A 22,055-nucleotide genomic window follows, 5' to 3' on the forward strand; every position below is an offset into this window, starting at 1 on the left:
GGAACAGAATGAACAGTCCAGAAGTAAACCCAAGCACTTACGGTCAATTAATCTATGACAAAGGAGGCAAGAATATACATTGGGAAATAAGACAATTTTTTCAATAAGTGATGCTGGGAGAACTAGACAGCTACATGTAAAAGAATAAAATTAGAATATTCTCTAATTCTCTAACCATATGCAGAAATAAACTCAAAATGAATTTAAGACTTAAATGTAATACCAGAGAACATAAAACTTCCAGAAGAATGTATAGGCAGAATACTCTTTGACATAAATTGTAACAAAATTTTTTGGAATCTGTCTCCTAAAGCAAAGTAAATAAAAGCAAAAATAAACAAATGGGACCTAATTAAATATTAAAGTTTTTTTTGTTTTTGTTTTTGTTTTTGTCTTTTTGCCTTTTCTAGGGCTGCTCCCACAGCATATGGAGGTTCCCAGGCTAGGGGTCTAATCGGAGCTGTAGCCCCCGGCCCATGCCACAGCCACAGCAACTCGGGATCCGAGCTGTGTCTACAACCTACATCACAGCTCATGGCAATGCCAGATCCCTAACCCCCTGAGCAAGGCCATGGATCGAACCCACAACCTCATGGTGAGCCATGGTGGGAACTCCTAAATATTAAAGTTTTTGCACACCGAAGGAAATCATTGACAAAATTAAAAGACAATGTACTAAATGGGAGAAAACATTCGCAAATGATATGACCTATAGAGGTTTATATCCAAAATATATAAACAGCTCTTACAACTGAACATCAAAAACAAAAGTTTAAAAATGACCAAAATAGACATTTTTCCAAAGTCACACAGTTAGACATAGCATGAAAAGATGCTCAATATCATTAATCATCAGAGAAATTCAAATTAAAACCACAATGGGATATTACCACACATTTGTCACAATGGCTATTATCATAAAAGTCCACAAATAAAAAATGCTAGCAAGGATGTGGAGAAAAGGGATCCTTCTTATGCTATTTACGGGAATGTAAATTTGTGTATCCCCTATGAAAAACAGTATGGATGTTTCTCAAAAAACAAAAAATAGAACTACCATATGACCCAGCAATGCCACTGCTGGTTACTTATCTGTAGAAACATAAACATTAATTTGAAAAGATATGTGCACCTCAGTATTTATAGCAGCATTATTTTCAATTGTCAAGATAAGGAAACAAAGTGTTTGGCAGATGAATAAAGAAGATATATAATGGAGTACTACTCAGCCATAAAAAGAATGAAATTTTGTCATTTGCAACAACATGGATGACCTGGAGGGTATTAAGCTAAGTGAGTAAGTCAGACAGGGAAAGATAAATTCTGTATGATATCACTTATATGTGGAGTTTAAAAAATGTAACACATTAATGAATATAACAAAAAAGCAGATTCAAAAGATAACAGAGAACATACTAGTGATTACCAGTGGGGAGGGGCACAATAAGGGTAAGGGATTTAGAGGTATACACTGCTATATATAAAATAAGCTATAAGGACAATATGGTGCAACGAAGGAATATAGCAAATATTTTATAATAATTACAAATTGAATATAACCTTTAAAAATTGTCAATCACTGTGTTGTATACCTGAAACCTATGCAATATTGTACATCAACTATACCTCATTAAAGTTTTTTTAAAATAAAATTAATTGTAAAGATGAAGAAAAAAGAACCCTGCTTAAGCAGTTTATAACCCTGCTTATAGTTTTGTAGTTCTAGAGCTCACTGTGGTTAGGTTCTCTGCTCAAGGTATCCACAAGGCTCAACTCAAGGGACCAGGCTGAATTCTTATCTGAATAATCTGAGGAACAGTCCACTTCCAAGCTCATTCACATTGTTGGCAAAATCCAATTCCCTGTGATGGTGTGACAAATCTCTGTTTCCATGCTGGCTGTCATTTGTAAACCACTCTAAGCTAGAGACCATCTGTATCCCTTCTCATGTGGTCCGTCTCCATCTTCAAGCCAGCAATAGTAATGCAATCAGTTGTTCTCATGCTTTAAATATCTGAACTCTTTTTTTTTAATGGTATGATTCTATTTTTTTATTACTCAGTGAATTTATTACATTTATAGTTGTACAATGACCATCACAATCCAATTTTAGAGGATTTCCATCCCACACCCCCAGCACATCCCCCCACCCCCCAAACTGTCTCCTTTAGAAACCATAAGTTTTTCAAAGTCTGTGAGTCAGTATCTGTTCTGCAAAGAAGTTCATTGTGTCCTTTTTTCAGATTCCACATGTAAGTAATAGCATTTGATGTTGGAGTCTCATTGTCTGACTTCACTTAGCATGATAATTTCTAGGTATCCATGTTGCTAAAAATGCTAGTATTTCATTCCTTTTAATAGCTGAGTAATATTCCATTGTGTGTATGTACCACATCTTTAGCTACTCCTCTTTCGATGGACATTTAGGTTGTTTCTGTGTCTTAGCTATTGAAAATAGTGCTGCAATGAACATTGGAGTATATAGGTCTTTTTGAGTCATGGTTTTCTCTGGATAGATGCCCAGGAGTGGGATCGCTGGGTCAAATGGTAGTTCTATTTTTAGTTTTCTGAGGAATCTCTATACTGTTTTCCACAGTGGTTGCACCAATTTACAATCCCACCAACAGTGTAATAGGATTCCTTTTTCTCCACACCCTCTCCAACACTTATTGTTTGTAGACTTTTTGATGATGGCCATACTGGCTGGTGTAAGGTGGTATCTCATAGTGGTTTTGATTTACATTTCTCTAATGATGAGTAATGTTGAACATCTTTTCATGTGTTTTTTGGCCATCCATATATCTTCTTTGGAGAATTGTCTATTTAGATCTTCTGCCCATTTTTTGATGGGGTTGTTGGGTTTTTTTTATTATTGAGTGGTAGGAGGTGTTTATAAATTTTGGAGATTAATCCCTTGTCAGTCAATTCATTTGCAAATGTTTTCTCCCATCCTGTGGGTTGCCTTTTTGTTTTGTTTAGGGTTTCCTTTGCTGTGCAGAAACTTCTAAGTTTCATTAAGTCCCATTTGTTTATTTTTGGTTTTACTCTCATTACTCTAGGAGGTGGATCTGAGAAGATGTTGCAGTTATTTATGTCAGAGTGTTTGGTCTATGTTTTCCTCTAAAAGTTTTATGGTATCTGGTCTTATATCTAGGTCTTTAATCCATTTTGAGTTTATTTTTGTGTACGGTGTTAGGGAGTGTTCTCATTTCATTCTTTTCCATGTGGCTGTCCAAATTTCCCAGCACCACTTATTGAACAGGCTGTCTTTTCTCCATTGTATATTCTTGCCTCCTTTGTCATAGATTAGTTGTCTGTAGGTGTGTGGGTTTAATTCTGGGCTTTCTATCCTGTTCCACTGATCTATACTTCTGTCTTTGTGTCAGTACCATATGGTTTTGATGACTGTTGCTTTGTAGTATAGTCTGAAGTCTGGGAGCCTGATTCCTCCAGCTCCATTTTTCTTTTTCAGGATGTCTTTGGCTATTCTGGGTCTTTTGAGCTTCCAAACAAACTTTAAAATACTTTGTTCAAGTTCTGTGAAAAAATGTCCTTGGTAATTTGGTAGGGGTTGCATTGAATCTGTAGATTGCCTTGGGTTGTATAGTCATTTTGATAGTACTGACTCTTCCAATCTAAGGGCATGGTATGTCTTTCCATCTAGTTGTGTCGTCTTTGATTTCTTTCATCAGTGTCTTAAAGTTTTCAGAGTACAGGTCTTTTGTCTCTTTAGGTAGGTTTACTCCTAGGTATTTTATTCTTTTGGATCCAATGGTAAATGGGATTGCTTCCCTAATTTCTCTTTCTGATCTTTCATTGTTAGTATATAGAAATGCTGTCGATTTCTGTGTATTAATTTTGTGTATTTTGGAAACTAATCCCTTGTCAGTTGCATGATTTGCAAATATTTTCTCCTATTCTGTAGGTTTTCTTTTTGTTTTGTTATAGTTTACTATGCAAAAGCTTTTCTTTTCTTTTCTTTTTTCTTTTTAGGGTCACACCTGCTGCATATGGAAGTTCCCAGGCTAGGGGTCAAATCAGAGCTTCAACTACAGGTCTGTGCCACAGCCACAGCAATGCCAGATCCAAGCTGCATCTCGACCCTCTACCACAGCTCATGGCAATGTCAGTTCCTTAACCCACTGAGCAAGGCCAGTGATCGAATCCACATCTTCATCGATACTACATTACATTGAGCCACAACTCTAATTCCCCAAATCTTTTAAGTTTAATTAGGTCCCATTTGTTTGTTTTTGTTTCCATACTCTAGAAGACGTATCCAAAAAAGCATTGCTGCCCTTTACATCAAATAGTATTCTGCCTATGTTTTCCTCTAGGAGTTTTAGAGTATTCAGTCTTACATATTGTTCTTTAATCCATTTTGAGTTTATTTTTGTATATGGTGTTAGAGAATGTTCTAATTTCATTCTTTTACATGTAACTTTTACCAATTTCCCAGCACCATTTATTGAAGAAACTGTATTTCCTTCATTGTATATTTTTGCCTCCTTTGTTGTAGATTAATTGACCATAGCATGTGGGGTTATTTCTGGACTTTCTATCCTTACTCTGTTCTGTAAATCTATATGTCTGTTTTTGTGCCAGTACCATGCTCTTTGGATTATTGTAGCTTTGTAGTGTAGCCTGAAGTTAGGACGTCTGATTTTTCCAGCTCCGTTTTTTCTTTCTCAAAATTGCTGTGGTGATTCGGGATCTTTTGTGTTTCCATACAAATTTAAAATGATTTATTCTAGTCCTGTGAAAAAAATCCCATAATTTTATAGGGATTTATTGTATCCATAGATTGCCTTGGGTGTAATATAGTCATTTTAACAATATTGATTCTTCCAATTCAAGAACATGGTATATAGTTCCATCTTTTTGTGTTGTTTTCATTTTCTTTCATATGATCCAGCAATCCCACTCCTGGGTGTATATCCACAGAAACCTATAATTTGAAAAGATACATACACCCCCAGTGTTCACTGCAGCACTATTTACAAGAGCCAAGACATGGAAAAAACTTAATTGTCCATCAACAGAGGAATGGATAAAGATGTGGTACACATATACAATGGAATATTACTCAGCCATAAAAAAGAAATAATGCCATTTACATAGATGGATCTAGAGATTATCATACTAAGTAAGCCAGACAAAGACAAACATATGATACTGCTTACATGTGAAATCTTATTATAGATATGTGTGTATACACACACACACACACACAAATGAACTTATTTATAAAACATAATTAGACCCACAGACATAGAAAGAAAACTTACAGTTACCAAAGAGGAACAGTGAGGGGAGGGATAAATTAAGTTTGGGATTAACATATATTCACTAATATATATAAAATAGATAACCAAAAAATGACCTACTGTATAGCACAGGAAACTATACTTAATGTTTTGTAATAACTACAAGGGAAAAGAATCTGAAGTAGTGTGTGTAACTGAATCACTGTGCTGTACACCTGAAACTAATACAGCATTGTAAATCAACTATACTTCAATTGAAAATAAAAAAAATCTTTCTGAGACATTGCATATATCCTTTCTCTTCACAGATAGTTCCTATTTCTTCTTTTTTATTTTCCTTTTTCTTTTTTGCTTTTTAGGGCCACAATTATGGCATATGGAAGTTCCCAGGCTAGGGGTTAAATAGCTGCTGGCATATGGAAGTTCCCAGGCTAGGGGTTAAATAGCTGCTGGCCTAGGTCCCAGCAACACAGGATCCAAGCTGAGTCTGTGACCTATACCACAGCTCACAACAATGCCAGATCCCTGTCCCACTGAGCTGGGCCTGCGATTGAACCACATCCTCATGGTTCCTAGTCTGATTCGTTTCCACTGTGCCACAATGGGAACTCCAATAATTCCTATTTCTATTTAATTTCCTCCATTAAGTCAAATGTTGAGATGAGCCCAGGGTTAATTGGCATTTAATTCTGTCCTGTTAAGTATCTGGAAATCACTAAAAAGCCTCATTTCCTTTAAAAAATATTTGTCTATGTCTTTTATAATAAATCCTCACAATCCTTACCTTAAAGTCATTGCCCTGATTTAAACATTTAGTCTGATTTATATGGCTATTTGCTTTCTTTTCTAAAGAGAAGCTTCTAAATTCCTTGTCAAAAATGTACAACTGTACAAATGTACAAATGTAACATTAGACTTGAGAACCTCATCAAAACTATTGGTTTGATTAAGGTAAATTTAAGTGGAAAATTTACATAGTGCAGTACTTAATTTGGCTTTTTTTTAATCATGATTATTAGACAGAAGAACTAATAGATGTATTTAGAAACATTTGTAGCTGGAATAAGAATCTGGAGATGATTTGCTGCTTATTTATATTGTTAAGATCCAGTTAGTAAAAATACTTGCATCAAGTGAAGTTGCCAAGTTCTAGGTTTTTTCCATTCTTCCTGTTTAGGCTGCTACTTCCTCTTCACTGCTGTATGTTGACTCATTCAGGGTCAATTCTGAATCTTTAAGTGGTTTTATATCTTGTTCCTCTGTGAGAGGCTTGCCTTCAAAATCATAGCCAAACCAGTGTGGAGGGTCAGCAGCACTATACTCCTGCTGCTGAACCATAGACAACATTTTCTTAGCTGCCTCCCTGTAATAACAGTGATGAGCATTAGCTAGTTGTAGATGTAATCGCTAGGGCAGAATTCTCAAACTAGATCATATTTGGAGTTAAAGAACTATCACAACTTGAGTTCACATATCTCTTGCCTTCCTGAGGAGGGGAAGGTGTGGGTAATTGTGTTGATGATCAGGATCCTAAAACTTAAGTAGTTCAGTAGTTCTCTGGTTCAGCCAATTCTGAGATGACTAGAAAAGCAAATGGGGAAGGAAACTGTGTGTGGGAACATTGAGTGCACTCTATTGCACTTCTGAGTTAGCTTTCTGCCTGATATTTCCAGTTTCTTTGATGAGGGAATATCCTAACCAGGCAACCTGTGATGGCTGGCTTTGCCCCAGAAGTGGAGTTCTTAACCCAGAGTCCACAAATCCCTTTAGATATGTGGATGAATTTCAGAGAGGCCCATGAACTCCCTGAAGATTCATGCAGTTCTGTATATACTTTGTGTGTGTGTGTGTGTGTGTGTGTGTGTGTGTGTGTGTGACTTTCAGCAAATTCGCAAAGGTGTCCATGACCAAAATGGTTAAGAATACTGTTACTCTATTTCTTTGGAGGAAGGAAGCAAAGAAGGCATCTAAAAGTTGTTTGGGACCCCAATTCCAACATAGCTATAGAGGGTGGTGTTCCCCAAACCACCAAGAAATTCTCAGACACCAGTTGAGCGTCCTACAATTCAGCTCAGTTCTGACATTATCTACCTCGAGAAAGCATTACATTCCACAGATGAAGGGCCTAGTCCCACAAGACCACCCTCCACTTCAGATACCAATGGCAAGTCCAGATTGTCATCTGGGCTTCTGAACTTACCACATAGAGCTGCTCACAAAACTCAGAAACATTTTACTTACTGGATCACTTGTTTATTATAAAAGGATATAACTCAAAAACAACCATCTATGCATAGGGCAAGGTATGGGGAGATGATGCTGAGCTTTATGCTCTCTCCAGACATATCACTCTCCCCAAATTTCTGTGCATTCAATCAATTCAGAAGCTCCCATTTGGGTTTTTATAGAGGCTTCATTACATAGGATGATTGACTAAATCATTGGCTGTAGGTCACTGATTCAAGCTCCAAACCCTCATTTCTCAAAAATCAGAGGATGGGACTTAAAAAGTTCCACCCTTCTATTCATGGTTGATTCTCTAGTCGACCAGCCCCCCCATCTTTAGGTGCTTTCCAAAAATCACTTCTTTAACATAAATTCGGTTGTAGTGGAAAGAGTCTCGTTAGAAATAGGACACTCATTTCACTTTATGGCTCTGAATCACTTTCAGGAGCTGATGATAAGAAACCAAGTATTAAAAGACAAAAAAAAAAAAAAAAAAAAAAAAAAAGAGTTCCCGTCGTGGCGCAGTGGTTAACGAATCCGAGGAGGAACCATGAGGTTGCGGGTTCCGTCCCTGCCCTTGCTTAGTGGGTTAACGATCCGGCGTTGCCGTGAGCTATGGTGTAGGTTGCAGACACGGCTTGGATCCTGCGTTGCTGTGGCTTTGGCGTAGGCCAGTGGCTACAGCTCTGATTCGACTCCTAGCCTGGGAACCTCCACATGTCTCGGGAGCGGCCCAAGAAATAGCAAAAAGACAAAAAAAAAAAAAAAAAAGAAGAAGAAACCAAATATTATGATAAAAGATCTTTCTACTGTTCTTATCACTTAGGAAATTCCAAGGTTTGGGGGGGGAGCTCTGAGCCAGGAACTGTGCAGGAAGTCCAAATATAAGTGGAAAAATATATTTTGATCATCTGAACAGCCAAATCACATTATTGCAGCATAAAAAAAAAGTATATCTAACTTGAAAATAATGTAATTTCCAAGATAGAAGGATTTTCCTAGGAAGTTGGTTTGGATCTTGAGACTAGTACTAAAAAGGAAATGAGTAATTGGCAACTTCTGTATTATCACAAAGAAGTAATGAGAAGTTCCCTTCATGGTGCAGTGGAAACGAATCCAGCTGGTATCCATGAAGTTGCAGGTTCAATCCCTGGCCTCGCTCAGTGGGTTAAGGATCCGGCATTGCCATTAGCTGTGGTGTAGGTTGCAGATGCAGGTCAGAACTGATGTTTCTGGAGTTCCCGTCGTGGCGCAGTGGTTAACGAATCCGACTAGGAACCATGAGGTTGCGGGTTCGGTCCCTGCCCTTGCTCAGTGGGTTAACGATCCGGCGTTGCCGTGAGCTGTGGTGTAGGTTGCAGACGCGGCTCGGATCCTGCGTTGCTGTGGCTCTGGCGTAGGCCGGTGGCTACAGCTCCGATTCGACCCCTAGCCTGGGAACCTCCATATGCCGCAGGAGCGGCCCAAAAAAGACAAAAAGACAAAAAAAAAAAAAAAAGAACTGATGTTTCTGTGGCTGTGGCATAGGTCAGCAGCTGTAGTTCCAACTGGACCCCTAGCCTGGGAACCTCCATATGCTGCTGGTGAGGCCCTAAAATGCAAAGAAAGGAAGGAAGGAAAGAAGGAAGGAGGGAGGGAAGGAAGAAAGGAAGGAAGGAAGGAAGGAAAGAGAGAGAGAAAGAAAGAAAGAAAGAAAGAAAGAAAGAAAGAAAGAAAGAAAGAAAGAAAGAAAGAAAAAGAAAAAAAAAGAAAGAAAGGAGTAATGATGTTTGTCCATAAAGGGGCAACTTTGCCTGCTATGGCTCTGTTACATTGAGTTGTTGGTTGCAAAGGTTTGGAGACCGAGTCCTTAATAGGAGGTTGGTATCATATGCTTTGAGTCAAATTTGGGTTCACCGGTAAGGCAATGAAATCAGAGAAGGCCATGATACATCAGTTGTTTAAAAAACTGTTTCATCTGAATCAAATCCTGGGTGTATTAAAATGTAATCAAACTAAGCAGGGAGACAACAAAAGCATTGCCAATTTTGTCTCTTACCATATTGCTTTTTGGCTAATCTATTTGCACTCACAAAACTTAAGTTTTAAAGAACAATTTGAGCAAAAGCAATTGTTGTACTAATATCTAGTTCTGAGCCACTAGTCCCTGTGGATTAGAACTTGATAAACAGGTGTCTTCTCTTTAGAGAAATACTTATTATCATATTTGAAAATGATAATAGTCAAATATAAAGTCTTGCATTCTGCTAATTTTAAAATATTTTTTAAGAAGTGTAATCCTATGTTTTAAACTTATATAAACTTCATACATCCTCTAAGTGGAACATTAGTATGCAAAAATAATAGTGTTATATCTTTAGTTTTCTCGATTTTCTTCTGAAGATTTTTCTCTCTTTTTAATTCTATGTGGTTGAGATTGCCATGTTTCTGAAGGTGTTTCCTGGGAGGTTTTCTTACCCCAAGAAACCTACTGCAATATAATACCAAATGCCGGGGGGAATCTGAAGCATAAAGCAATGGCACTGTCATTTCATGTGGTTAAACACTGTCCTGGGCAACAGGGCTCCATTGTTAGTTATGTCTCCCCTATCTCTGCCTGTCTAAATTATGCATCATTCAAGACTCCAACCTAATCCTTTCCTCCTCTGAATTGCTATAGGAAGTTGATCATAGGATTAACTTCTTTCCAGTACATGGCTATATGGTAGTGTTTGTAATTTTAAACTTTGTGATTTTCCTTTTCTTTAAACAGGTTTTTAAGAGTATATTACATTTTTTCTTTGCATCTCCCTAAAATCCAGCAGTCAAAACAAGAGACTTAAAGTAGCTTATACCAAGAAGTCCTTTAGGATTCTTATCTTCTGCTATTTTGGGGTGTTTGTTAGTTTTTAGAAGAGGTATTCTTAGGTTGCTATTTCCAACATCCTAACAGCAGAGCTCTGGACACAATACTATAGTTCACAGTTGCTGGAAATGATTTAATGCCACTGATAATAAGGCTATTGCATTTAGAGGCAACAGTGGTTTTGACCTATAAGAAAAGGACATATTTGGGGAGTAAAAGATTTGTAAGTAGTTGACCAAATTATGTGTAACCTTTGGCCTCAGAAGAGCAACAGTTTTTGAAAGTTCTAGACAACTTGTATGAAGATGAGTACTCAATGCTAAGTCTGATAATGTATAAATATTGAGTCATACCGTTCCTTACTCTGTTATAAACCTGGTAAATTAGATGATAACTGAGATAAAAACAGTTAGAAAATAATGGGAATTTGAGCAAAATAACAAGAAAAAGCAAATTGGGGATTTTGACTCAATATAGACAAGAATAATAGGGAATGATTAGGAAGCAATTGATGGGACAGAATCAAAATGAGTTCATATTAAAAAAAAATGAGCTGCATAAAGCCCCAGCCATGGGTGAAGTGTGCAGTGATACATGCATTTCTTAAGACTTGCTTATTTCTTGATTCCATACTACTCTTACTTGATCTCTTACTGGTAAGCACTGCTCTCCCATCTACCCACAGTCAGCATCAATGAAACCAAACATTGGGGGGGAGGGGATAATCTGATCATCAGAGGTGATAAAGACTAGAGAGGAGCAAAGGATCCGATGTGAGACCCCCTCTTTCCCCAGTCTCACATGCCAGGAGGTTAGGGCCTCCTCGAGTCTAGAGCGACGCTAGGGCCTGTCTTAGTCCTACATACTTTCATAGCAAGAGTGGTCCTGGGAAAAACTGAAAATCTGAATCTGTCCTAGGGCAAATCTGGTATTATTTTTAGAATTTGAATACTAGTGTAGACTACTCCCTAGCCTACTTCCTCTCCACCCTTTAGAAAATCCTTAACCCATGAACTAGCTGCCCTCACCACCTTACTAGGACCTTTGGCATCTTCACTTGGACTGACTCCTAAGACTCAGAACCTAACCAAGAGAACAGATGAGTGTGGTGACTGCCAGCAAGTTTCTGTGAGTTATTTTTCACAGCATCCTGTGCAGCTGTGTGTTTGCACATAAGCACTTTGGCAAGGTATCAGGAAACTTGAAAATGTATAAACTGAATTCTCCTGCCAGAAACATGTCTGTCTCAAATCCCCATCCCCTTTTTAATTATTTGGTGTTCCAGTGTACATGGGAGCTAGGAAATACTGAAAAGAAAATGTCTACTCAGGAGTCACTGAGTGTTCTAAATTTCTTAAAGTGCATGTGGAATCCCGCGTACTTCTATTTGGCTTAGCATGAGTGACTCCAGGACCTTGTAGGAAATGATTTGGGAATTGAAGCAGTCTACTGCAGTGGTCAATCATGACACATTTTAACCTGGTGAGAGAGGTTTCTTTGGAGCAGTATAGAACAATCATTTTCAAACACAATATGCCACAAACAATTGTAAACTATCTTATTAGATGGCTAATAATAAAGACATACTGAAGTTTGTAAATGATTTTTGTTTTTAATAAAGTAAAGGGAATTTAAGTTTACTGTAATAACCTTACTTGCCCTTACTCATATTTCTTTGTAGGTTCCTGAGTAGGCTAAATGAAAGGGGAATTTGGAGCCTATGCCAAAGACTGCTCATGGTCAGTAGATCTTTTAGAGCACCTAGGTAGTAATTTATGCTGCCAGCAAGTGCTAAAAAACTTCTTCAAAAAATCTCAATACTGCTGTTGTGGGTTCTGACCACCTAGACTTTCTCTGTTCATTCATCTCTCTAAAGTTTGAAGTTTTGGACTCCAGACACAGAAATATCAGAAAGGTCCCTTTACTCTTTGTTAATTATAAACTTAATGGCTCTTCTGCCTCATTGTGGTTCAGATCTTCCTGGGTTATGGAAACCATTGTTTGGTTCCTTCTCCTTCTCTCTCACTATGCTTTTCTTTCTCTCCATTGCCTATCTTGCTTTCCCCACAGAAGTCCATAAATTGAAAGGCTGGTGGAATACAACTGCTTCAAACATAAACAGCTAAATTTTCTTGTCATGTTTATATTCTCAGTTATTACTTATTTCTCCTTGAATTAATGGGGCCGTTATTATGTCTCCACATGGGACTTCTGGAATCAGTTTCCGGGATCCTTCCAGGCTCTGGAGTTGTAGAATGTTAGCGTATCTCATTGCTGAAAGCTCTCTTATAAAATAGCTACAGCCAGTTCGCTCATAACCAAAAGTTTGCTACTCCCCTGGTTCAGAAAGGGTGGGCTGAACAGAGCTCTTTGATTTCTAAAGCTGGTACAGTATTTTCATGTTCCATGGAATACAGGAGAATTTGTACATAGAACAGTTTATTCTGAGGGCTGTAATTGGATTTTAAGGGCAGCATCAGACATTTTTATGTTCAAATGGAATCAAATAAGTGGAAGTATATGGCTTTGTAGCATGAACATAAGTAAGGGGTTAGCCATCATCATGAACTTGTATCTTGAAGGGTCCACATACTCTGCAAGCACTTCCAATTCCACCCAGGGTCTCAAAAGCTGACCCCAAACAGTATTGTCTCCTAGGAGCTGGATGTCAAAACAGATGCTCCTGGAGCCTTACTAATCTAAAGGCTGGTATTCTCCAGGCTACTCTGCCATGGGGACAGCCCTTCTCCATTACCAGACAAGGATAGAATCAGAGAATACCAGGCCTCTTTCTTGCTATATCTTAGCAGGAGTGGAGCCAGAAGGGAGACTAAAGTGGTTTGGCCTCTAGAGATTGAGATGGGCAGAGGAGATAGCTCCCCTGTAAGCATTAGGGCCAACTCTTTGTCTGCTTCTTGCTGATAGAGACAGCCAGGCTTGCTGATAGAAAACAAAATTCACCATTTGGTTTTCCTGGCTTAGGTAAAGGAATTTCCATAGATTCAGTTAGTTAACTAGAGTTTTGCATTGGGTTTTGAGGGCTAACCCTAGCTAGTAGTAAAATCTTACTTTGCCTTGTTTTATTTTCTTTGTACATTTTTTTATCTAGAGAGTGAATGGTCAAAGGCAGGATTTGAAAATTACTAGGTATCTTGAGTCTTCTGGACCAAGCATCGTATGTATCACACTTTAACATCTCATGATCAGGTTCACTCTGTTTAGGTTAAGAGAGGCCCTGATTATAAAGTCTTCATTCATTCTACTTAAAATCCTACATTTTAGAAGTTCAATAATATTACCTCCCAAAACAGTGTTTGGCAAAATACAATCAAAATATTAGAAGTTAAACTCCTTTGTGTAATACATTATTCATTTACTGTCATCTTGCCCAAAGTTGGCTGTTAATGATATGACAAGGTCAGCAGGACCTCCTAAGACCTTATTTCATGGTATACACTTAAAATGCAGTTAATATATCCATGTCAGTCCTATCAAGAAAGGTTGAGTCTCCACTTCTCGTTAAAAATTTTCAAGAACCTGGAGTTCCCATCATGGCTCAGTGGAACTGAATCTGACTAGCATCCATGAAGATGCAGGTTTGATATCTGGCCTTGCTCAGTGGGTTAAGAATCCAGCATTGCCGTGAGCTGTGGTGTATGTAGATCATGGATGTGGCTCAGATCCCGCGTTCCTGTGTCTCTGGTGTTCGATAGCAGCTACAGCTCTGATTTGACCCTAGCCTGCGAACCTCCATATGCTGCAGGTGCAGCCTTAAAAAGACAAGAAAGAAAGAAAAAGAGAGAGAGAGAAAGAAGGAAGGAAGGAAGGAAGGAAGGAAGGAAAGGAAGGAAGGAAAGAAAGAAAGAAAAGAAAGAAAAGAAAAGGAAAGAAAGAAAGAAAGAAAGAAAGAAAGAAAGAAAGAAAGAAAGAAAGAAAAAGAAAAAAAAAGATTTTCAAGAACTTCCCCTCTTTTTTCTGATCTAGCTTCAGTTGGCTGCCCTACCTGAGGCAAGCCTGGGCCTAATGGGAGTGCCTATATTACAAGTTACAGTTGTTGTTTTTCATTTCATTTTAACACATACATCCTTACATCAGAAACCATCTTTCTCCTCAGGCCTCAAGTGACCAGATCTCATGGTTCTGCTCATGCCAAGGCTGCTTAAGAAAGTTCTTCTGTGAAATATATTGCTTAGAACACATTATACCCTTTGCACTTTGATAATATTAATTCTTAGTATTCTTTTTTCCAACCTGCAGAAAAGAACCTGACCTTCAGGGATTGGTCAAGAATTTTCATTTCACAGCTTACTTAATCAGGTCAGTTAAAAATATTTGCACATTTTCACTTTCAGTCAGTAGGGGAAAAAAAAACAATGAAGCAGATAACTGCTTTCTATCTAAAAACTTGCAGGATTGCTACCTGGTACCTTCTATTTTTTATAAATTGCTTATTTTCCCAACTATTACTTCATTGGAAACATTTTGTATATTGAGGAAATAGGCTTTAGCCTGTAGCAGTCATCAGAATACCTTACTCTGAGCTCTAGATCTTAGTCAAATAACAACTGTCAAACAAATAGCATTGGAAGAGATGGGGCTCTTAGGGTAACTGTTAGTATCTCAGTGAGCTAGTTTAATCTGATTATTTTCTTAACCTCTAGGGTGATTTGATTGGAAATATTTTGAGAGAGGAGTAGAGGAAGAGCTAGTGATTATTCTATGAGGAACAGAATTAAGGCTTTGGGTATCTGCATGGTCAAGGAAAGGAAAGTGATCAAAATAGAAGGGCTGCTGGAGAAGGAATATGAAACCACAAAGACCTTTTTGGAGGGAGTTTCCCTTGGTTCAGCTCAAAACGTTGGTGTAAATTATGTAAAAAAAAAAAAAAAAAAAAAAAAAGTAAAATGAAACTTCCTAACTCTGAAAGCCACCATGTATGAGGAATGCCATAGTGACATATTCTATTTCCTCAGAAAGTAGTTCTCAAAGCTTTTCATATTCAAGTACATACTTACTTGGAAATAAGTCTGCAGTATTGCATCTTTAGGATCCGGAGCTGTTTGCAGCCCATCTGAATGTCTTCGAGCATTTTATCAGTGAGCAGGATACAGCCAGAAATATCCAAAATGTGCAGGTAATGGCATTTTGCTGATAATATCTCCATTGCCGAGTCACTAATCTGAACACACAGCCAGAGAAACTATTGATTATTCTCCATCCAAGGGGAGAATAGTGTATTGGTTAATTTGGGTTGCTATAACAAAATATCATAGACTAGATGGTTTAAAGAGCATACATTATTTCTCACAGTTCTAGCATCTAAGAAGTCCAAGATCGAGTTGCCTACAGATGTAATTTCTAATGAGGGCCCTCTTCCTGGTTTGCAGGTGGCTGCCTTCTTGCTCTAGTCTCACATAGCAGAGAGGCTCTAGTTTCTTCCTGTTCTTTAAGGACATTAATCCCATCATGGGGGCTCTACCCTCATGATCTTAATCTAAACCTACTTACCTCCCAAAGCATTACCTCCTAAAACTGTCACACCAGGGATGAGGGTTTCAACATACGAATTTTGGAAGGACATATATATTCAGTCCATAACAAATAGAATCAGTACCCTGGCAGATTGTCTTTAACTAGCTTGTCACACTGTTAGTGATTTAAGTCTATTTCCAGAACAGTAAAATGTATGTTTCTAGTGGCACCAATAGAATTTGTGATCTTGCTGTTATACTTATTTTAGAGATCTCTGGTTTGGATGGGAAACTTCATAAAAATTTCCTTAGTAATACCTGTTATACCAACATAAGCAACTTATAAAATGCTGCAGTAATGAGATTTAACCTTAAACTTAAAATCCACTCTAAGGCATCATCAATTCAAGAGAAATAATTTTAATTATATATATATATAATTTTAATTATATATATATGTATATATAATATATATATATATATAAACCTGGAGACAGGATCAAATTGCTATAAGAAGGGATCTGGACATCTCTGATGGTTTGTGTATGGAATAATATGTTCTGAAAAGGGACAAGTAGGTGAGCCAGATGTTTGTAGGCAGCAGGCGAAAGAAGAGCAGAGCCACAGAGACTACATGAATTTCACTCTGAGAATTTCTGCTGAGGGCTCCAGCATCTAGAGAGTTTGCCCAGATGTTCTGCAGAGGTAATTCAACTCCACTTCTTAAATTACTTCACTTACTCAAGGTCTAGCTTTTGAATTTATAGCTGAACTGAGACCTGCTGCATAATCAACAGGATTACTCTTCCCAAAAGAATTTTTTTCCAACTGGACTTAATTTATTATTTTAAATGTTTGGACATTCTGAAAAACATACCATGAGGCTTAGCTCTTGTTTTTAACATAAAGTTGAGAGAAATATGCAGAAAAACCCTTCAATTTGAAATGTATACTTTTTATGTTTGGAAAAATAGATGTCATTGTCTAAGCATGCCCTGTTTCCAGAACACGCTCAGGACCAAGCTTGGAGAGCCTGCAGTTTAACACTGCAGCTGATTCTCGCAAAAATGCCTTCAGACATTCTTGCTATACTATGTGGGTCTCTGAGGATCTGATGTCATTGCGGAAGGGTGGGGGAGCCCTTAGAATTGTAGAGAAAAGGAAAGACAATGAGATGATGGAAAAATCCCGACAGAGCTCAGAGTACTAGGTTTTATTGATACTGGGGGAACTGAAAAGGAGCCACCATTTCCTGTTGATCAATGACTGGGGTGATATTGTTGGGATGTACAGGGGTTGAAAATTGGAAGTGGAGATGACTGGCCATGTTCCTAACTCTCAGATACACGGTTGTGATCTCAGTCCTATTGAGCAGATTATTTTTACCCATTTTAGAGCTAAGTAGGATGAGGTCACAGTACTTCTCACTGACCTTGGAGGCAAGATGGTTGCAAGGAAAGGCTGACCTTCCAGGAGGTGGATAAGATGACTGTTCAAGATTGACCCATGGGCTTTTGGGAAACCTAGCTCAGAAGGATGAGCCAAACACTAATGTGTTTTATGGCTCATCAGAAACAATGGAGCTGGAATATAATAGGCCAGACCATGGCCTTATGACTTCTGATGCTGTGTGGAGTGTTCAGATTGGCCTACGTTGTGGTCCCTACATCTTCCAAATCACGATACTCAGATCACCTGCATAGATGGTCAAGCTAAATCCTTCTTCTCCTTCGCCTTGAGATTCTGAACTAATCTACTCCCCTTTTTCTCAGCTTGGATCTTTAATGAAGAGTAATTCATTTCATTATAGCTTATTTGTGTAATATCCTCCTTAGTTTCTAGGCTTCAAGACAGTATCCACTGCACAATTTACAGCAAGAGCTCTCTCGGTTTCCCCTTATCAAAAAACAAACCAAAGTAAAACAAAATGAAAAAAAAAAAATCCTTTGCCTCAATTCCTGTGCTCATTGGAGTCTTTCTTTTTCTCATCTCCTGCTTCCCTCTCTTATTAGTAGAGCCATTTGAAAGCCTGTTCGCCATCTGTGCCTGCTTTACTGCCACAGCAATTCCCAGTGAGCCACGTGTTGCCCATGTGTCTGTGTGTCTGTGTGCAGTGAAATTAAGGACCCTGAGAACTTGACTGCCCACACTGCAGAGGGTTCATGGCCAGAGATGCTCATGTCCTGAATTCCTTGACCCAGCTCATTTCTAGAGCCAGATGATGCTGACCAGAAACACCTGGTTTCCTCTTTTTAAACAAGTACACTTTTGAGCAAAAAGATTTTTGCTGTGAATTTTCTAAGTTAATTTTGTCATGATTTACCATATCTTTCCCACCACTGCCTGCTCCTCCTTATTGCAGCACAATTAAGGATGGAGGAATCATTATTTTAATCTACCCACTAAACAACTTTTACCCAGACTAAACAACTGAGAAACTGAATTTTTAGACTAGCTAAAATGCAGGGCGGAGTTCTCGTTGTAGCACAGCAGAAATGAATCTGACTAGGAACCATGAGGTTGGCAGGTTCGATCGCTGGCCTCACTCAGTGGGTTAAGGATCTGGTGTTGCCATGAGCTGTAGTGTAGGTTACAGGCACGGCTCAGATGTGGCGTTGCTGTGGCTGTGGCATAAGCCAGCAGCTATAGCTCCGATTGGACTCCTTGCCTGGGAACTTCCATATGATGCGGGTGTGGCCCTAAAAAAAAGCCAAAAAAAAAAAAAAATGCGGAGCATTTTAAAGTTAAGGTGATGCTTAGTAAATCTAAACCCATTGGTGTGTGCAACAGAAGAAGACAAGGTAGTTAATCACCTTGCAATTTCTGAGGATTTTTTTTTTTAGATTTTTTTTTAGTTTTCTTTCCTCTGAGTATTTTGCTTCTTCTAAGGTTTTCCTATTAATTTGTTTTGGTCTTTATATTCCACTTTAGAGGCTCTTCTCTTATATCTGGTTTCTTATGTCCTTGACTGTCTGCTCATGATTAATAGTGGAGAGCTAAGAGCTGATTGGAAGGTCTGATTGCATGATGTGGGCCTTCTCCACATTAAACTTCAGAGGTGTAAATGGGTTATTTGTTGGGAAATCCACAAAATGTCACTATTTTTTGGTCTTTCATCTTGGGCTAGTCAGTATCCCCAGAAAAGAGGCTTCTAATCTCCTGCCTGGAGGGAAAGATCTGGCAGCCAAATTCTGAATGCTGTGTTGGAAAGGTGCTGAGTATCTCTGCATTCAGCAATTAGTCACTTAATTCCTGTTGTCACTTTGGTACCGAAGCTCTCAATTACACATGATGTCCCCAAGCCTGACAACCTTCTGTTTGTTATCTGTAGAGCAGATAATAGAGAGATTTCGCTCCCCTCCAGAGGATATTTAACAATATCGGGAGACTTTTTTTTTTACTGTTACAGCTGGAGTTGTGGGGGGCTGGGTGCTACTGACATATAGTGGATAGGGAGCAAAGATGCTATTAAACATCCTGGTGCACAGAACAATCCCCACTATAAAGAACAATCTTGTCCAAAATATCAGTAATGCCAAGGTTGAGAAATATGGCTCTAGGAAATATATCTGAGATCTTGTGAGAGTAGGAAGGAGCAGTTGCTTAGAGGTATGGAGTAGAGGAGGAGATATGAGGATCTATCTACTTCTCAAGAACTTTTAACCCAGTCTTCCTTATTTTAGCCACCCTCCTAACCCAGTTGCAGTGTACTCAGTATTGCCAAGTTTGCAGATTATGCTGTAAATCCATTTTTTCCCCTGCTTTCTGTGCTATTGGCTTAGGATTCAAAGTCTGCTAAATAAGTCCATTTACTTTCAAGTTTCCAAAATTCTGTTGTACTAGTTTTCTCTACTGTTTTCCCTATCAATATGGCCCCTTACCCTTCTTCTGTAGTTCTAGAAGGGTTTTAAGAAGGAAGAAAATTGTATGTATACATTCATTCTGCCATATTAATGCAGAACTAGAGGTCTCTATTTCTTGGCATAGTGATATGTTGGTACAGTAAGAGAAAAGAAAGTAAGTTACAATGTATTTTGGAAAGTACGATTCTAGTCTTTAAAAAACAAGACAAAGCACAAAATGTCTGTAACTAGTTCTAATATCTGTACATAGAAAAGAACTCTAGAGGAATAAATATAAAATGCCAGCAGTAATTATGTCTGGATGGTGGTATGACTTCAAATTTTTACTTTCTCCTTCATGCTTTTATAGTTTGTTCAAAGATTTTATAATGAGTATATATTCTTTCAAAGATGGATGTCAAGAAAAATTATCAGAGACTTGAAAATAAGACAAAAGATGATTGTATATCCTTTCAGTGTCTTACTGGAACATTGTTTTAACAGGCCCACCTGAGAAATTTTATAAGGAACTATGCCTTTTTGTTTGACATTCTATTTCCTATTGATTAGGGCCCAAACTCTGTTTGTTATATTTTTGTCCAGGAAAGATGCAAAGTATTTCTGTCTGGTAGAAATTAAACCTCCAAGGTTGTGGATTTATTACCTTGTAGGATATTAACCAATTTGGATTTAACCTAGCAATCACAATTCAGCATTCTTTCTTCAGTTACTGTAAATACTCAGTTTGATCAAACGCTTTGTAAACTAGCTTAACCATTTTGCTGGTTCTCTCATTAATGAATTAAATAAATACTTGGCGCATTTTTATACTTATACAAGAACTGTTTTTTTAACTTTTTGAAAATTCTACTTTGACACAAATGAAATCATAAAGATCGTTCCAATTTGGGGAAAGAAGAAAAATCTAATGGATACTTCAAACATGGCAAAGAAAACAAGTTCTATGATGACTGTAACCCCTGATTGCTGCCCCGCCTGAGTTCTTTGGCAGTGCTTCAATTCGAAATGTCTGAGCTCTGACTCTTGCACCTACCTTTGGACAGCCAGCAATGCTGAGAGATGTGAGGTTAATACAGTAAATGGCCAGTGCTTTAATAATTTCATCTGACAGCTGGGGGCAATAGGAGACATCCAAGTGTTCCAAGATCATTGAGCCTTTACAGAATGCCTGCAAAAAATTCCACAGTCAAAAGATTTTTTTCTTTTGCTTAGTTATTCAAATGAGCGTACATCTAGAGCCATCTTATCCATGGCAGTGTGCTTGGTATGCATTTCCATTCCTGAAATACAGAAGTGTTACATTTTGTTGCAAAAAAAAAAAAAAAAAAGGCCAGTTTAGCACAGTAGATTAGACTACGACTGTGGCATCAGAAATAGTGGGTTTAGAAGCCTTGCTGTGCCTCTCTGAGTCACAGTGTCTCCTTGGGTAAAATGTGAATGATAACACCCATATCAAAGCACAGTTGTGCAGATTATATCAAATAACATATATACCTAATACAGTTTCTAGAACAAAGCAGATGGTCTAGTTAGCCATAAAATTTTATAAACAGTGTAATTTCAGAGGCAGTATAGCATGTTGGTTAATTCTTGGCATGTAGTAAGCACTCAATAAGTATTAACTTATTGAAATTTGCATATGATACCAGTGAAAATAAAGATGAAAGCTAAAAGAAATTGGTTATTTAAACCTAAATCATAATCTTTTTCTGACTACAAAAACCCACAATGTTTCCTCTTACCTCTGATCTTGCACAGAACTTGTCTTTTTCAACTGATGCAGCATTATAGTGCTTGACTCATTCTGTTTTGTGGCTTACTTTATATGGAGATCTGTTTCCTCTAGCAACTAAGTGATGTCAAACTGGAAACAGATTGCTAGGAGATGCTAAGGTCCCTGTCACAGTGTTTGGAGATAATCAAGCACAGATAACTGGGCATACCTGGTGTTGTAAAGAGGGAAATCTGGTTTTAAAGGATTGGAATTGGTGGTCTTGAATCTCAGCTCAGAGATTCAAAAAGTTTTTTTAATAAGAATGCAGTAAGTCTCTCAGAGGTTCTGCCTGGAATGCTGCTATTTTTTAGACCCCTTTCACAAGGATTTTATTTAGAACACAATAGGTTCTCAATACATACTAGTTGGCTGCTCACTCCCTTATGAGTGTCTTTAAGGAGATGAAGAATTCTGTTTTAATAATACAGGAATTCTTATGCTGAAAGGATAGGATAACATTGATTTCTACTTAGAGAATGGATAGAGTTCAAGGAACCAGGGAGAATTTAAAGCAAGAAGGAATATTTAAACTATAAGAATAATTTATTTAAAGATGAGACAAGCTTCCAAGGGAGATTCAAGGCTCTTAGTGTCTGCGAATTCTTTTTA

General features: G+C 38.0%; 2 protein-coding genes across 5 annotated transcripts in view; one reads left to right on the forward strand and one right to left on the reverse strand.

Moving 5' to 3' along the window:
- The window catches only part of FAM185A (family with sequence similarity 185 member A), an 81,899-nt gene that overhangs the window by 50,746 nt on the left and 9,098 nt on the right, over nt 1–22,055 (forward strand). For 2 of the 4 annotated variants that reach the window (XM_084977446.1, XM_084977448.1), the window contains one exon: nt 14,596–14,655. In XM_084977446.1, coding sequence (XP_084833572.1) covers nt 14,596–14,651 — 56 coding nt within the window. In that variant the 3' untranslated portion in view covers nt 14,652–14,655. Of the gene's footprint in view, nt 1–14,595; nt 14,741–15,385; nt 15,473–22,055 lie in introns of those variants that run through there. The other 2 variants (XR_002347078.2, XM_084977447.1) reach the window with 2 other exon arrangements.
- The window catches only part of FBXL13 (F-box and leucine rich repeat protein 13), a 204,748-nt gene continuing 186,708 nt past the window's right edge, over nt 4,016–22,055 (reverse strand). Inside the window, exons 19-21 of the mRNA XM_013979811.3 lie at nt 20,706–20,840; nt 15,354–15,517; nt 4,016–6,630 (exon numbers count right to left, since the gene is read on the reverse strand). Coding sequence (XP_013835265.2) covers nt 6,441–6,630; nt 15,354–15,517; nt 20,706–20,840 — 489 coding nt within the window. The 3' untranslated portion in view covers nt 4,016–6,440. The remainder of the gene's footprint in view (nt 6,631–15,353; nt 15,518–20,705; nt 20,841–22,055) is intronic.

This window comes from Sus scrofa, chromosome 9 (genome assembly GCF_054392235.1).
Source record: "Sus scrofa isolate SSC_HxYL_T2T_F1_AM1 chromosome 9, Sscrofa_HxYL_maternal_Yorkshire_Landrace_v2.0, whole genome shotgun sequence".
Lineage (NCBI taxonomy): Eukaryota > Metazoa > Chordata > Mammalia > Artiodactyla > Suidae > Sus > Sus scrofa.